The 16664-nt window shown below is 44.2% G+C and overlaps 1 protein-coding gene and 1 long non-coding RNA gene across 2 annotated transcripts in view; one reads left to right on the forward strand and one right to left on the reverse strand.

The window, feature by feature from the left end:
* ZCCHC24 (zinc finger CCHC-type containing 24) overlaps nt 1-6157 on the reverse strand; it is a 149611-nt gene extending 143454 nt beyond the window's left edge. Inside the window, exon 1 of the mRNA XM_067539748.1 lies at nt 5360-6157. Coding sequence (XP_067395849.1) covers nt 5360-5602 — 243 coding nt within the window. The 5' untranslated portion in view covers nt 5603-6157. The remainder of the gene's footprint in view (nt 1-5359) is intronic.
* A 190-nt stretch (nt 6158-6347) lies between these two features.
* LOC137147545 (uncharacterized) lies at nt 6348-7356 on the forward strand. Its single transcript, XR_010918245.1, has 2 exons — nt 6348-6505; nt 6978-7356. It is a non-coding gene; the product is annotated as an uncharacterized lncRNA (long non-coding RNA).
* Nucleotides 7357-16664: the final 9308 nt, after the last annotated feature.

The following is a 16664-nucleotide window of genomic DNA, read 5'->3' on the forward strand; positions in this document are numbered from 1 at the left end:
TTCTTGATGTCATCCCACTTTATGTGCACCACCATAAGTAATTCCTCTCAGTGCTTACTATTTACATCTTTCACCTATTAATACACAATATTCCTCTAGTCTTTAAATCATTGCTCTGGTGAAGTATAATTAGTCATTCTGATCACTTCCATTTCTTCCACTTTGGCTATTCATCTAGTAATGAATGAGGTGCTCAGAGCCCCATTACTATAGCAAATGCAATACTTCAGTTAGTTTATCTATATTATAGTAATGCCTAGAGGCCAAGCCCCACTGTCCTAGACACTGTGAACATATAATAAAAGGTCCCTGCCTCCAAAGATTTTTATAATCTAAGTTTAGCTATAGACATGCAGGACTTTTTCCTACTCCCTGAGGTAATTAATGCTTGTCTGTATTCAGTCAAAATTACAAAGGCCTTTTTTGTTTTGTTGCCATGTAACATTTTCAATTTGCATCTGATCTGCTGTCTCCATCACATCTAGATTTCTTCCTCCCACAGAATATCAGTGTGTGGGAATATCTTTTTCTCGGTGTGTATGTACTTACCTTTCAGTATAGTTAATTTCATTTTGTTACTTTCTGATCATATTGTCAGGCACCTGAATCTGTTTAGGCACATACAGGCTTATTTGAGACAAGTTGATATTTAAGTGCCTATTGTTAGAAACTGGGACCTCAAGTACCTTTGTATTGTTTCTGTCCTGAGAGGCATTCACATTTCCCAATTTAATACCACCCGTGAATTTCATTAACATTAACCTTTTCTCTTGGGAACCTCACTAATGTGAGGGATGGGCTGATGGTCTCCAGGCACCTAGCATTCTTTTAAATTTTAATACCACTTTTCACACTACATGCATTAGATTTCTTAATTCCTCTTCCCACCCCCGAACAATTGCCTTTCTAAACTGGTGAATCCATTCCTTACAATGGTGAATTCAAGCAGCTCATGTTTTCTCATTACCAATTAGTTCTTCCTCATTTGTCCGAAGTGGATCTGGGAGGTCAGTATCAAATTATGCTCTTGTAACAGTTTTTAAATCCATAAATATTTGCAGTTATGCATACTAAAATAAGGGTAAATGGAACAGATGCAGTAGGGCTGTTGCAGAGGTTACTGCAAGGAATTCTGCTCTCTCGAGCACCATGCAAATAGTTGTATATCGTAAAGACAGGCGCTTCCTCTCAAGTATAGGTATTGGCATCTGCTGGAGTTAGGACACTGAACTTGATGAGCTAAGTTTGATATGGTATGGTAAGCCCTATGTCCCTGCATAGTGGTGGCTCTCTCTACTTGACCAAATTCCCTTCCCATTTGAAAAGCAGCCTGTTGAAAGTGAGTATGGAAAACAACATACAAACCTACAACACCATTATCCTAGGTTTCTCTATTATACCACTTCCTGACAGTTAGCTGGCTGACTCTTAAATACATTAAATTCCTTGTAATCAACCCCACAACAAACCTCAACCTGGTTCTTTAGAGCCAAGTATTTATCATGAGGGTTAAGTTCCGTTCAATAGCATTGTCATGTTCCAAAATGTTTTCATTTCATATCTAGGAGAATAAATGCTCCAATAAAATTTTAAACAGGTTTGTTTTGTAAAATGAGTCTCACAGATGGAACAAAACATTCATTTGTCAATGTACTGTTTATTATTGCCCTTTTTGTTGGTACAATGGGCTTTTATGCACCAAACATCTGTATTCATCATGTTTATCTAGAAGGCGTCCCATGTAGTGGAAAAAGTGTGGAGGACAAAAATCTTGGTTACATGCAGTAGCACTTGGTGGATGCTGGCATTTTTTTTTTCTGTCTAGTTCCTTTGGTCAGTATGCAAGTCTCATACACTGGCACTACCACGCAGACCTGCAAGTCCTGTATAATAGCAACTTTTCATGAGCTGTCTACTTTTTCAAGCAATCTCCTCTGAAAATTTTTCAACTGCACAGCAACATGCTGCACACATGCTTATTATACTCCCTGTGATCCTATCATTTCGCAATCGGTTGCTATTTTGGCCTCTCATTAGGTCATTTTCCAAATATTGTGCACAAGCTATGTGTCAATCATTGTCACAGCTCAACCCGAGGCTAAGCCAAGCCAGGACAAAACTCTCAGGAAAAAAAAAGCCACCTAAAGCACTATATTGAAAACAGCTAAACTGTTAACTGGGAAAAGCAATTTATGTTCCAAAGGCACCATACACCCTCTTGATGTAAAAAAAATATATGACACCATTGCTCCCAACAATAATTGCGCACAGTCTAAATACTAAGTATGTACTTAATGGCATTTGAAACTGTAGAAAAAACAGGCATTAGAATTTTAACAATATGACATTGGAGGAAATCCTCTTGGGGTCTCTCCTGCCAAGAAACATTTAAGCTTCCAACTTCTGGAAAGAGTAGAGAAGTGTATCGACTTGAGCTTTTTTTGTGCTAGAGCATGTCTAAATCCCTTGGAGATTCTTAAATGAAAGATGCCTGAGAAGTGCAAATTATTGATTAACAGGTATAATAGACACACTAATGTGAAATTTTAAAAAGTGCCTCAGATCAACCACATGCTCTGCTCAATTGTAGTCAGAAGCAGGAGAATGCATTTGTGAAAACTGCAAACAAGCTTGAGCCTCTGTAAATATGAAGTAGTCTCATGAAATCATGGCTCCTTATTTCCTGGATGTTGAACCCCTAGACTTTGTACAGTGCTGGCCTTCTCAGCTGATGTGAATGAAGCGCTTTAGGAAGTTGTTACAAGAGCGAAAGGAGCAAAACAGAGTTGCATCCGCCTGCTCCCTAACTAAGGGATGGCCTTAGCAGACATGTAGCACAAGTAAATTTATCTGTCAAACTTACCATGAGGAGTTGGTGGGGATGGGGCTGCTTGTAGTTTGCAACATCTAATAGAAGCAGCACCTGGAGGAAGCCTAGTAAACTTGGGGACTGAGCATTGAATTAGTCATGGTGAGAGTAGGTTTTGGAAGTAAAGAAAGAGCTAGAGCAAAATGTTTCCCAGAAGGAAGGGGGGTGAGGGTTCTGATGGCATGAAGCCCTGGTTACAAATTGTACAGTAGGAGCAGAAAGAGACGCCTAGAAAGGAAAAGATTTTTGGCCAAGGGATCTCTTTTTGGGACACAATTTCCCAGCCTCCCTGGCTGCATCCACACATTACTTTCTGTTGTTTTACATTGGGGGGAAAAAACCCCACTCTGAACAGAACGGATTCTAACATTAGCCAATACTGAGCTGCATGGTGTTATCAACCCCCACCATGAGAGAGGCGACGTAGGCTGAAACTCTGGATTCTTAGCTCGGTCTCGAAACCAAAATGTGTGCAACTCAGATGCAGAATGACAACATCTGTCAACTTGGAACTGACAGGTGTCCAGTTTTGCATTCGACTCCCCATGCCTGCTGACTTTGCTAAAAGGACAATGTGCTTTTAAATCTGAATCCTTTACCTTTTTAAAGGAATGACACTGAATAAGGATGTGGACATTACTCTGAACTGTGAGGAACTTTCTTTGAAAAATAGCAGACTTGTCCATTTGGGACTATATTGCTTCTGCACAACATTCCATTATTAAATGAAGTCTGACTGAATTTTAAACTTGTTTGCTTGGTGGTTCTTCCTAGTCAGGTCACTAGTAACCCATTAATAAAATTATGCCAAAAACTGGCTGCTGATTTTAATTAGCTTTGGTTCCTCTGGCAAAATAAAAATAAATCCTATACTTTAAGGAAGAGGTTAAAAGGAGCTCTCACTTTAGTTTAAATAGGCTGCAGTGATATTCTGAAACTCCTTTACACAGGAATTGGCAGACTGCATTAGACTCAATGTCCATCTGCTACAGTATCCTATCTCCTACAGTGGCCAGCATCAGGTGAAACTGCAAGAATGACACCACATTAGGGCTTGTCCTGATCTTTAGTAGTTAGAGAGGGTCTTACAACCTGAAACATGAGGTTTTATATCTCATAGTTTTTGGGATATTCTTGATACTCCTATAAATTTCCAATCCCATTTTTAATATTAAGTTCTTGGCCTCAAGGATTTCATGTGGCAGTGAGTTCCCTAGTTTAAATGCATTTTCACACAACACATTTCATTTATCTGTTTTTAATTTCATTAACTGTCCCCTTCTTCTTGTGGTATGAGGCAGGGAGAACAGAAGTTTCTGATCTACCTGCTGTAGACCATTCATTATTTTATATATTTTTATCACATCCTTTCTAAAGTAAACAATTCCAATGCTTTTAGTCTCCCATCATTATTGATTAAAATGTTGGGCTTTAGTTCTAACATCTGCATGGTATTTATTAAAACAAGATCTGTACCTAACAACAATATCCTATATTTCCAGTTTATTTTCAGTTCCAAGTGTAAGAATGACAGGGATGTTTTGAACTTCAGTAATTTCACCGACTTAAAAAGTTATAATGTATTTGTGTCCTTCCCCCCTCCCTTTTCTTCTCTCCTCCCCCCCCCCCCCCCCCATACTGTCATTAGTTGTTACACCGTATCTGGTTCAACTCCAGGATAGCAATGCAAATCAATCAGTGTAATCGCTTACCAGATTGTCAACAGAAGTTGTGTCCCTAGCATCCTCCGCGGGGCGGGGGGACGACTTGCAAATGTATAATTTAAATACACGCCATACCTCCACCACAAAAGCAAACGGTACTTTCCCCCACCCACCCCTCACCCTGAAACTGAAATAAACTTTGTTACAAAGTTGGGTTGCATTCCCATCTGAGCACACAATGCCTGGCACGGTTCATTGACGCAGACGTGCAACAGCAGCAAGTTACCACGCTAAAGCTGCATTTCCCTGGTCGTGGAAAATAAAGAGGCATTTCCAACAAAACTGAGGGCTGTGGGGCAAGAACCGAAAGTGGGGAGGCAAAGAAGGCTGGGTGAAATACCCTGCACTGATGAACTATTTTTCACAGCCTTAGAAGAAGGGGGCGGGGGGAATCTCTTCTCCCAGCTCTTAACTACAGCACTCCCGCTTATCCTTTACCCAAAAAACCGCTGAACAACAAAGGCTCCCTTCGGTCCAGCCGGGTTTTGTTCCAACGGCAGGAATCAAAGTGCAGGGAAACGGGAGAAACAAACTTCTGAAACATCATGGCGGTTGGGGGCTCGAAATATCAGCCTGAACTTTCTGGCGAGGCGTTTGGCGACGCGATCGCAGGCTGCAGGCTGGGCTCCTCCGGCAGCCGAGAGCCCCCGGGCGGGGCGGGGGGGATCCCGGCTCGGCTCAGCCCAGCCCAGCCCAGCCGGCGGGGAACGAAGCGCTCCCAGCCCCGAGCGATCGCGCCGGGCAGGGCAGCGGGAGCGGCACCTACCTCGCTGCGCTGGAGCTGGAAGAAGCTGTTGAGATAGCTGGAGCTGAGGGGCGAGCCCACCTCCGGCGTGCTCTTGGCGTAGCTGAGCTCGGGGTGCTGCTGGGAAGACGCGGGCTCGGGTCGGAAGGCATCGAAGGCGCTGGCCTGGTGCGTGTCTTGCAGCGACAGATAGACCCAGTTGAGGAGCTGGGCGGGCTGGTAGACGGACGCGGCGCTGGTGTCGATGGCTGACAACAAGCTCATCTTTCTTCCCACCCCCCAAAAAAACCCCAACAACCTCTGCCCGCTCCGGTCTCACGCCGGGATCTTCTCTGCACCCCACGCGCTTTCTGCGGGGTCCTCCTCGCGGAGCGGGTGGGCGGGCAGGGGGGTGCGCTGGGACTTTCTGTTAATCCGTGCCCGCTGCTCGCTCGCTCGCCCTAAGGGGACCGGAGCCCCCCTCGCCCCGAGGCGCCGCACGCCACGGGCATTGCTGCTGCTGCTGCTGCTGCAAAGTTAGCAGCAGGCAACTTTTCTTTTGCCTTTTTCTCCCTGCCCCCTCCCCTCTCGTTCTCCTTTTGCTGCCCGATCCGCTAGCTGCCTTAATTCCCACTCCGGGCCGTCCCTGCAGGGGCGGGGGCTCATTGCCTATGCAACCACCGCCCCTGCCGGCCCGCCGGTCAGCTGCGCGCAGGGGCGGGGAGGGGGATGTCCAGAGCCGCTTGGACCCCCTCAACCGGGCTGGCTCATTTTGCATATGCATGAGGCGGCAGGCCAATCCGCGGGCGGCGCCTCCTCCCTCCTTCCCCGCCCGCTGGTGGCGGCGGAGGGCGCGCGCGCCGCTTGGCTGGATCCCCGCGATGGGCGCGGGGTGCTTTTTTTTTTTTGCTTGCGCCTCTTCTCTGGGCTGCAGGCTTGGGTCGGGGGGTGTGGCCGCCTCTCGCTGCTGGGCTCGGACACAAACCAGATTTAAAGAGGGAGGTTTTTAATGGTGCCGTTGCAGCTTGCCGCTGGCTCTTCTTTGGGGCTGGTTTTTGGCCAGGGCAAAGGGGACTCAGCACTTGAGGTCCGGGCTCACTCTGTGTCAGAACTCTCTAGGGTTGCACAAGGTTGCTTGGCTCTGCAGACTGTGCCAAGACCTTGCAGAGTGAAGGTTTCCCAAATAAGGTAGGAGAGTGGTGTGAGCTTCCCCTTAAATTGCAACCCAGCTAGGTAGGCTGGGATTGGCTTCTTGCAGAGCCCTGGTGCAGTTAGGATACAATGAAGGGATAACTATGTCGGCCTTTTAAGGAGTCCACAGCACAAAAGAGCAAGAGGGGTTAGTTTGCCTTTGGGAAAGTGCCTGCGGTGGTAATTACTGCTCCAAAAACGTTTCCATCCTGCCATCCCTGGATTGAATTAAGATTGTGGCAAAGTAGCCATTTCTCACTACAAATGCCCTGGCAATGAAACCAAGGCTTTCTTTTTCCAAGTCAGAGTCTCTGCATGAAGGTGACTTTTTACGTTTGAGCAAAACCCATTATTCTGTTTCTTGTATTAAGAGAGGCTAAAAAAAAAAAACCTCACACACCTTCCCAGTACTCCCCTCCCCCCCAGTTTTTGCTTTGTTTTTAAGAATCTCACCATTTGCTTTGCTTAGGTAACTGAAAAACATCTACAATACACTTCGAAGCTTCAGAGTGGGCTCCTGAGTTGGCCGAAATGAACAATGTGCGTGCTGTTAGCATTGACAAAGAACGCTGTTTTGAAAAAACAAAGTTACAAATGTTTTGGAAATGCAGGGCTGAGTGTGCACAGTAGAAAATACCATTAAGCTGTCAGCTACAAACTCAAAAGATGGATGTGTTTTGCATATGTGAATAGCTAGTTAACTGCACAGCTATCTGGTTACAGGAATTTAGAAACTCTGTTGCTGAAAATGGAGATTGTGAACTCCAGAGGCTTGGAGCAAGGGATGGGGAGGCTTGTAAAAAAGAAGCAAGATGTTAAAGGCCTTGTGTAGTGACAAGTTGTGTCAATTTTACTGTGCTGGTATATTTAAAACACTACTTCTCACACTAGGGATGCAGTTATACCAGTATACAATTGTTTATAGCAGTATAACCTTTTCCTGTATAGGAAGAGCAATAAACTATACTGCTATAAAGCATGTTTATACCAGTATAACTGTTCACACGGGATTGTATTGATAAACTATACTGATAAATAACATCCTTTAACCAATGTAGTTATACTAATATAAAAACACGCCTTCATGGCTCCACAAGCCCACTAGCTCTGGAATAAGGAATTATTGAGCTCTGCGGGTAAGGCTGAATGAGAAACAAAATATTGTCCCTGCCTCGAGAGCTTACACTGCAGCAGGCAGGCAGAGAGGTGCACTCAGAAGCCCAGAAAAAAGCTTAAAATTGTGTCTTCGGTGTAGTGGACTCACCTTTTCGGTACATGTTCATTGCCAGGTCACATGGGAAATATTTTCTATTCCAGTTTTCCTGGATAAATAAAAGCTGTTAGATCTTGTTCATGGGTCAGATCCCATCCTCATTCAGCATCTAGAACTCTTGAAGGTAATGAGAGTCCTTCACAACAATGGATACTACCTGACTCTTGTGATTAATATAGAAATAGAGAGAGTTTGGCTGATGTGATGTTGCAGGGGCAACCTTTAACTTTTGTGTCCTGACTTGGTTGTTAAACTTAAATTGCACTAACTCTGGTGACTTATTCCATTATTCAGTTTGAAAAACTACATACATTGGGGCAAACAATGAGCCCACTGGAAGCTTATTTATTCTCTTTGGTATTTAGGTAGCCCCTATGACTGTAACATATTCACACACTCTTTAATGTATTTATCCTCACAATACCGCTATCAGGTAAGGCAGGGCTATTATCCCCATTGTACAGATGGGGAGCTGAGGCACAGAAAAGCTAAATGGCTTGCCCAAGGTCAAACAAGAAGCCTGTGGCAGAGCAGAGAACTGAACCTATGTCTCTGAGGTCACAGCCTAGTGTCCTAACCAGTGGGTACCATCCTTATTCTGCCAGCAAATGCACTACAAATCATTGTCACCATCTTCCCTTCATATTGGCTTTGTGGATGTTTTCTCTCATTCTTCACAGGCTCTTTCCCCTTTGAGCCTCCCTCTGCAGTCTTCACTCATTCCCTGAATTGAACTCCCACTGATGTCAGTGCTAGTCCTGGGTATTGAAATTAGCATATATAATGAACCTATTCATTCTGAGAACTAGATCCTGTCCCCTTGCTTGAGGATCAGAGAGGGTAACTTTGCCTTTATTTTGCTGTAATTTTCCTACTCTTTCCTACTGTTATCAGAACAATAGGGAATTTGGATTGCATAATGCGGAGGTTTTTAATGAGATGATATTTACATATAGGATCTTCCTTTTACTTTGATAAATGCTGTTCTATTACTTTGGGTGAAACAACTGGTTGACCTTGTTCGTCTGTTGATCATTCTGTACCCTGCATAGCACTTGGTAGTGTTTATAATGTTAACATCACTGAGTAGCACAATGTCGTGGGGTGTCCATCCCTCATAAGGTGTACAGGGGTAAATTAGGGCAATTAACCAATAGACCACACCTGGAGGGAAACCAGGGCATGCTAAGGCCTAATCTGATGATGAAGTCTAGCTGGGGGAAGAGCTGGGTTGGATTTATAAAGACAAGAAGTTGACAACAGAAAGGGATTATAGGGGGAGTAGGCTATAGTGGGTCCTTAAGAGAAGGGAGGTGTGTGTGCTGAGGCTGCAGACTTCAGTAATCTGCAGTCATTCCTTGGGAGGAGGGAGTTTGGGCTGGTAAACCCAGAGGGGCTAAATCAGAAGCTTCAGAAAGGAGTAACAGGGTCTGAAGGAAAGCAGCCCATAGTTGCCATATATATATATATATATATATATATATATATAGGGTCCCTCGACTGGAATCTAATATAGTGGGTGGGCCTGGGTTCCCTATTGGTTACTGGGGAAGTGGCACCATCAGGGCAGTGCATGAGAAGATTGCCTGAGACAGTTCATGCAGAAAACCATTGATATCCTGGAAGGGGGAAACTCCTGCCAAGTCATGAAGAAGGAGCACCTGGGGGGTCACAGAGACAGCGCCAGAAGGGTGTGCAATGAGCAGCAGAAGGGGGCCCTGAACCTGGAAGGAGCTAATCCTCAGAGTGGACGGGAGAGGTGCCCTGAGTGGTAAGTGGACCGCATGAGACATATATTTAATTGCAGTCATCTTATGTCTTCCTCTAGGGCTTCCTTTTTTCTGGCTTGTTCAGAGTTTTGGTTTTTGGCACACGAGTGGCTGTCCAGAGTACGTGCCCAAAGCTCTCCAGTGGAAATAGTAGTGAGAAGTTCATGGGATATAGGAAGGAGGCTCTTCCAGGATTACATAGTAGCATGAAGAAGCAGCATCCAACGTATCATCCAGTGAATCCACCTGGGTGGTCTCATATTCCTGTTTTATAGCTTCTCCTTACCTAAGCTCTGATCTCAAATCACGAATGTTTCTGACTCCACTCACTGTGGGAGGGAGGGGATGAGATCTACTAGTTTTAAAAGTTAGAAGGACAGCCTAAATAATTTAGACTCTCATTTTCAAGAGACTTTGGCAAGGAGGCACTTAAGCTCCAGTTGCTTTCACTTTGGCATATTTGAAAAGTTTTCTATTATGACCTGAAATAATCAGTCTAATTTATTGACTACAGTTAATCCCTCTGTTTCTTTGATAAATCAGTTTGTATCCTTTTAATCAGTTGTAAATGAGCAACATGTTTTGATAGAAGTTTATGTATCCAAAACACTTGGTGGTTTTGTTTAAACACATGAAACCGCACATTACATTTGTTTTTATTTATTTAAATTCCAGTTACCATCCTAATGAAGTTTGACACAAATCATGAGCAAAAAGTTAATTATCTAGTAAATAAGCAATGTATCATTCACCAATTTCTAACATACTAAAATGTACAATTAATAAGAAACTGAACATAAGTTATGATTCCTAAAATCTATATACATAGAATGTGCTGTCCTAGGTAGCAAAAAAGATGTACCACATCTACTGTAAAGATTCTAGCTATAAATCAGTGTTTTAATTATTGTATCAGCCAATGAGCATGCACCTTTCTTTAAGCAGTAACTGAAATACAAATGAAAAAGTTGATTAAAATCAATTTTAAATTGAGGATTTTCACTTGGCTAGTAAGGTGCCTTGATTTAAATCAATCCACACTTATCACAAGTGGGAGGAGGAGACAAAGGGGAGTATCAAGGAGACAACCTTTCAGTAATAAGAGCAATAGGTCTCACGACCCTTCAAAATGGAACTGTTCAACCTTTGCTAGAAAGTAATTCAAGAGCTAGGGTTTGCCTTCAACCTATGTGCACAACTCCCCCTGATTACACTGGGGTTGCACATGTGGATTGAAAGCAGTGTCTGATCCTTGGATTGCAATAATTTTATAAACATTTAATGTAGCCTCATTTCACTGAGATAGTGAAGTACTTAATAGAGACAAATGCTGCTTGACTTACTCCGGAGTAGTCCCACTGAAGTCAAAGCATGAGCAGAGCTTGAAGTACAGAGAGCTCAAGTGACATGAACCGAGTCCTAAAACAAGTCAGTGGCAGAGCCAGGAATAGGATTTAGGAACTTCTAATCCTGTTCTCTACACCCTAGGCAGCCATCTTATACAAAATTATGATTTTACAAATCTTTAGCCAGCCCAGCAATCTATTGGGCTAACCCTCTTGCATATGCTATAATGGATTTAAAAAAAAAAATCTGCATCTCCAGTGAACCTCTTTCAGTATTCTTAAAGTCTCTTTATAAGAGCGACTCACCTAAATGTAATACGCGCAATCTATATTTCTAATTTGGCCCCATCTTAGACTGTGTTCACAAAATGGGGCAAGTGAGCATAACCGTACTAGATACATAAACAAGATCCACAAAACAGAGAATTACTGTGTACTTGTTTATAAAAAACATGATTTTATGAACTTCCCATTGGCTCTGCAGCCGAAGTGTATGTGGAATGTTCCAGATGAGTGGGTTTCACATGAGTGTTTTCATTTTATTATGAAATGATTTAATTATGCTATTGGGAGGCATGTAAAATTCTTGCAGTTGTAAGAAGACTTCTCCAAAACAGATCTCAGTCCTTAAAATAAACTCGTACATGGCTTTTTGGAGTTCATGTGACGTACAAGTGACAGCAGTTCTTTCTCCTCAAAAATAATGTCCCAAAACTGAAGGTCAGACATACTCCTTGTCTGGAAAGAAATGTGTTTGACCTAGCATGTTACAAACTGTTGGCTGCAGGTGCTGAAGGGCCAGCCTATGTCCAGATGCTCGAGGAGGAGAGGGTACAAGGACTCTGGTCTTGCACCCCTGTGTAGAAGTTAGGTATAATTATAACTCCTGTGTTCCCTAGACTACGACTGCTGCCTTTTCTGGGCACAATACAATGGAGCAGGGGCTTTGTGGTGTGGGGATGAGGTGCTGCTATGGCCCCACTACTCCTTGGGGGAGGGGCAAGTTTGTCACCCCCCCACTCCTCCCTCCCCCCCACCCCCGCCATGGTATATCAAGATGATGCACTCCTCCTGGGCACTGGCAAGCTCTGGGAGGAATTCTGTCACTTAGCGCTGCGTAAGTGCAAGGTTTGTCTAAATGATATGACTGACATGAACGTTTCCTGCTGACCCTTCCTCTGAGATTCTCAATCAGCTTTGCATCCCTTACCCTTGAGTTCCTTAGAGGCCCACAGACACTTCTCCCCTCCTTCATTTCATTATGTAATGAAAACTGTAAACATGTTGTTTCTACACTTGCTGGCCTATGCATTGACTTTTAAGCGGCTTTTTAAACCTCTTTAAAACAGTTCCTGTATTTATGATATTCACTCTGAGCCTAGTGTAGCTGAAGTACAGTACAAACAACCAAGCCACCTTGGCTCTATTTCCAGTCTGTGGGACCTTGGAAAAAGTCACTGCACATCGCTGCCTCAGTTTCCATATCAGCACAATGAAGATGGCAGAGCCACCTGTTCCAAGAGTGCTGAGATGCTTGGATGAACAGTGCTACATCAGCGCAGAGTTCTATTTCTGTACAAAGGACTTACATTTGTATGACCGGGATCTATTTAACACAGACTGTCAAGCACAAGACTCCGTACAAAAGATTATCAGGAGAGGGACAGATACAAACACAATCACCATAAATCAATCACAATAAATATCACCACTTGTGACACCCAAGAGTGTGTATCAGTTAAGCTCCTTTATAACTGACTAATAAATTGAAGTCTAACAAACATACATTTTATGTAATAAGCACCAGGGCAAAGCTCCTACCCTAATAACAAGCCTTCAGCCACGAGGAAGGATGTCAGCATACTGAAGTCTAGCATTTAGGGTTCTGGAACTAAATCCTGCCCTGACTAGCTTCCCAGGGAGTCCCAGAGGCTTGTCCCTGGCATCTGACGGGCTGAGATGTTGCCGAACTGTGCAGAAACTACAGTGTCAAGCTCCATGGTCTCCCCACATAGTTAAGGGATATGCTGACATTAAGATCAACAATTGCAATGAGACACTGCCATAGAGTTTTCTTTGAAACATGGGTTTGGATTCATGGGTGTTTTTGCAACCTCTCATGCCCTTTCAGTTGACCCTGTTGTTGCCGTGACTTGCCTGGTACAGCACTGGCTTCTGAGGTGCTCTACTGGTTGTTGGTTTCATTCAGAAATGTTATGGATACTGACCACCAGTAGTATCTTGAGACCTGCAGTGGGCAGAATGTAAATACGGGAAGTCTCTTATTCCTTCTCCCCTCTGTATTATCGGGGTGTCATGGACCCGAGAACCTCCGGGAGAGTATGGGGAAGTTGAAAAGCCCAGAAATGGAGAACAGAGCGGCAAGAGTGATGAGCAGGCAAGTAGGAAGCCCATCTTCATCTCAGGAGCACTCTGTATGCCTGGGTCTGTTGCCACCTAAAGGGTGCGAGGCCTTGGGTTGTTTTGTGGTGGTTTAGATAGAAATGTGAGCTGTGGCTCTGTAACTTGCTTTACATCCATGTGAGCTCCTTGATTGAGGGCATTTTTCAGTGATGTTAAATGAAGGCCTACTGCTAATCTGGAGCTCCTTAGATGCACTGTGTAAGACTACTGCCTCGGTCACTGGAGCAGCTGTGCTGGGGCTCCGTTTATTTTACTTTAAATGTCACCACTTCTCTGCCCTTCCTCAGGGACACAGTAGTAGACTCATTCTCTGTCCATCCAAGTTAGTAAGTCTGGGTGTTGGGCTATGAGGTGACTGCCAATGGTAGGGGAAGCAATGACAATCACAGGGTAAGGAACAGGGAGCACCAAATAGAAACTAATATCTACACTGGAGGTATAATTTCCAGCTCAAGGAGACGTGCCTATGCTAGCTCGCTAAAATAGACATGTAACTGCAGTGGCATGAAGGCTGGAACAGGGTAACTACCCCAAGTAGGGCTATGTCTACACTGCAGCACTAATTCGAATTACAGAAAGCGATTTATAGAAAGCGCTGCAGACTATCCACACTACAGTGTTTGTGCTGGTTTCTTGCATCCACACTGGCCAGCCTTAATTCGAATTAGAAAACAGTGCAATGTGGGAAGCTATCCCACAGTGCAACTAACGATAGAGGCTGTTGTGATGAGTGTCATCATCCCAGGATGCAGCACTGCTTCCCCCACCCTCTTACCCCACCCCCAAACAAACAGGAAAAGGATTTTCATGCTGTTTTTTTACTCCCTGGATCGCCATTGTTGCAGGCACATGGAGCCAGCTGAACTATGCTCTCATTTTGACTGTGACAAATACATCGCAGTTTATCCTGGATTACTTTAGAACTGTATGCTGTTTGCCTTTTATGCTCCCCCCCACCATCCGCTGTATATTGCTTGCCTTTGATTTTGATTCTACAGGTGGCTGTAGAATGTAAGATAAATAACAAGGGAGTCCGTTAGTATGTTAATACAGTGATATAAATGTTTCTATTTCACTGATGGAAAGCATGATATAATGTATCCACATGTAGCACTGTGAATAAACTCTTAAGAAAGTATCAATTTCCATGATTGGTGACACAAACAATGTAGCAAAGAGTTTCCTCTGACTGCTGGCATTTAAAACGCATTCACCACCACGGAGAGGGTGGTGAAATCTTTCAAACCCTTAAAGAGACAAACTGCAAAGGGCTTGTGGTGTGTGTGTGGGGGGTGATCGCAGCTTGGATTTTAAACCCATTCAGTGCAGGAAATGAAGACTTAAATCTTCCTGAGGCTGCTTTGGGGGAGGGTACTGAAATGGGGCATCATGGAATACAGTCTGGAGTCCAATTAATTCGAATTAAGTCCCATTGCGTCCACACTCACACTAATGCGAATTAACTGATGCGCTTCAGGCGCTAATCCACTTGCAGAGGTGGTTTTATTAATTCAATTTTAAAGGCTCCTTAATTCGAATTAACAATGCACAATGTAGACACGGGAGTAATTAATTCGAATTAAGGGACTTTAATTCGAATTAAGCCACCAGTGTAGACCAGGCCTAGGATTCCATCCCAGACTCTAGGCATGTACTCTGGTGCTAGCCTGTCCCACCATTCCTGATGCCATGGCTACACTTCTGTTAGTAGCATGCTAGCTCTGATTGAGCTAGCATGAATATGTATATCTGAGCTGGAACTTGCATCTCCAGCTGTAATGTAGACATAAGGGAAAAGGAAGTATCAGCAATCATTGGAAAACACGGTGGTGGGTAATAAGGGGTGACAACAGCTTGTGGGGGACTAATGTGACCTCTGAATGGGGGAAGAGGGCAGGAAATGAGGGTGGCATGTGCTTATTATGTAAATTCACTGGAGTTTGAAGTTCATGTGACCCTGGAGCAGATGTTATCTTTTATTTATAGGGACATCACTTATTTCAGTCCCATGCATCTGATCCTTTATTGTTGGAAAATTATGTATATTAGAAATGGAGAATGTGGATGGTTTTTATAGCGGTTTTAGAAAGATATTTACTCTAAAAGAATAATCACACATCCCCTAGAGCTCATAAGAATTCTCATACTGGGTCAGACCCATGGTGCATTTAGTCCAGTATTCTGTCGGGCTTGTGTCCCTGGCCATCCTGTCTAATAGCGATTGATGGATCTATCCTCTATGAGCTTACCTAATTCTTTTTTGAACCCAGGTGCATTTTTGGCCTTCACAACATCCCTGGCAACAAGTTCCACAGATTGACTGTGTGTTGTGTGAAAAAGTACTTCCTTATGTTTGTTTTAAACCTATGGCCTATTAATTTTGTTGGTTGACCCCTGGTCTTTGTGTTATGTGAAGGGGTAAATAACACTTATTCTCTATACCATTCATGATTTTATAGACCTCTGTTATGTCCCTCCTTAATTGTCTCTTTTCCAGGCTGAACAGCCCCAGTGTTTTAATCTTTTGTGAGACAGCAGGGCCAGGAGGCAGCAGGAGGGTAATTTTTTTCTATTTGCAGACCAGGAAGTGGGTGGGCTAGCTAAAGGCTCCTCCCCCAGCCTAAGGGGAGGAGCCACTGAGCCTGGAATGCAACTGATTGCTTGGGACAACTATTTAAAAAAAAAAAAAAAAAAAAAAACCCAGGAAAGGACGTGAGGGTCACAGGTTTAAACGAAGGGAGCCAGAAGAGGACACAGAGCAGAGAGCCCCAGACAGCGCCCACTACTCCCGGAAGGTGTCGAGGGAGCCAGCGGACACCACCCAGAAGAACTCTGCCCGGAGACGTGAATGAACAAGGGAACGGAAGTAGGCCCCACGGTCGCAGAGCGCCCAGGGAGATCTATAAGCCACAGAATAGTCAGAGCCTTGTTCCCTGTGGACTGAACAGGGGTTACTACAGATCCGTTAGGAGCACCTGAGGCCAATTAAGGCCCGGCCAGAGACCTGCTAAAAAACTCCTATTCCAGCCAGACAGGAGAGTGTTGGAGGAATGTGGTGAGTGATGGAAAGACCAATGAACCAGGTGAAGGGGAATGCTGGGAGGGAAGCTTCCCTGCCAAACCCTGGCTCAAAGGTACAGAGGCTTGAGGGAAAAGAGTCCTGCCAAAAGGGGGGAAGTGCAACTGAGATCCTGCCCTAGGCAGGAGGATTGGAAGAGACCCTTCCCAAGAAGATATGGGGTGGAGAACCCCAGAAGCTGAAAGGGCAGAGGGGAAAGTAGCCCAGGGGAAAATTGCAGCTGGAAGCTGGTCAGCAGTGCAAAGCTGCTATTAGCTTCTCCCAC

Source organism: Emydura macquarii, unplaced genomic scaffold (assembly GCF_026122565.2).
Source record: "Emydura macquarii macquarii isolate MOO-44397 ecotype Brisbane River unplaced genomic scaffold, CSIRO-AGI_Emac_v2 contig_67, whole genome shotgun sequence".
In the NCBI taxonomy this organism is placed as follows: domain Eukaryota; kingdom Metazoa; phylum Chordata; order Testudines; family Chelidae; genus Emydura; species Emydura macquarii.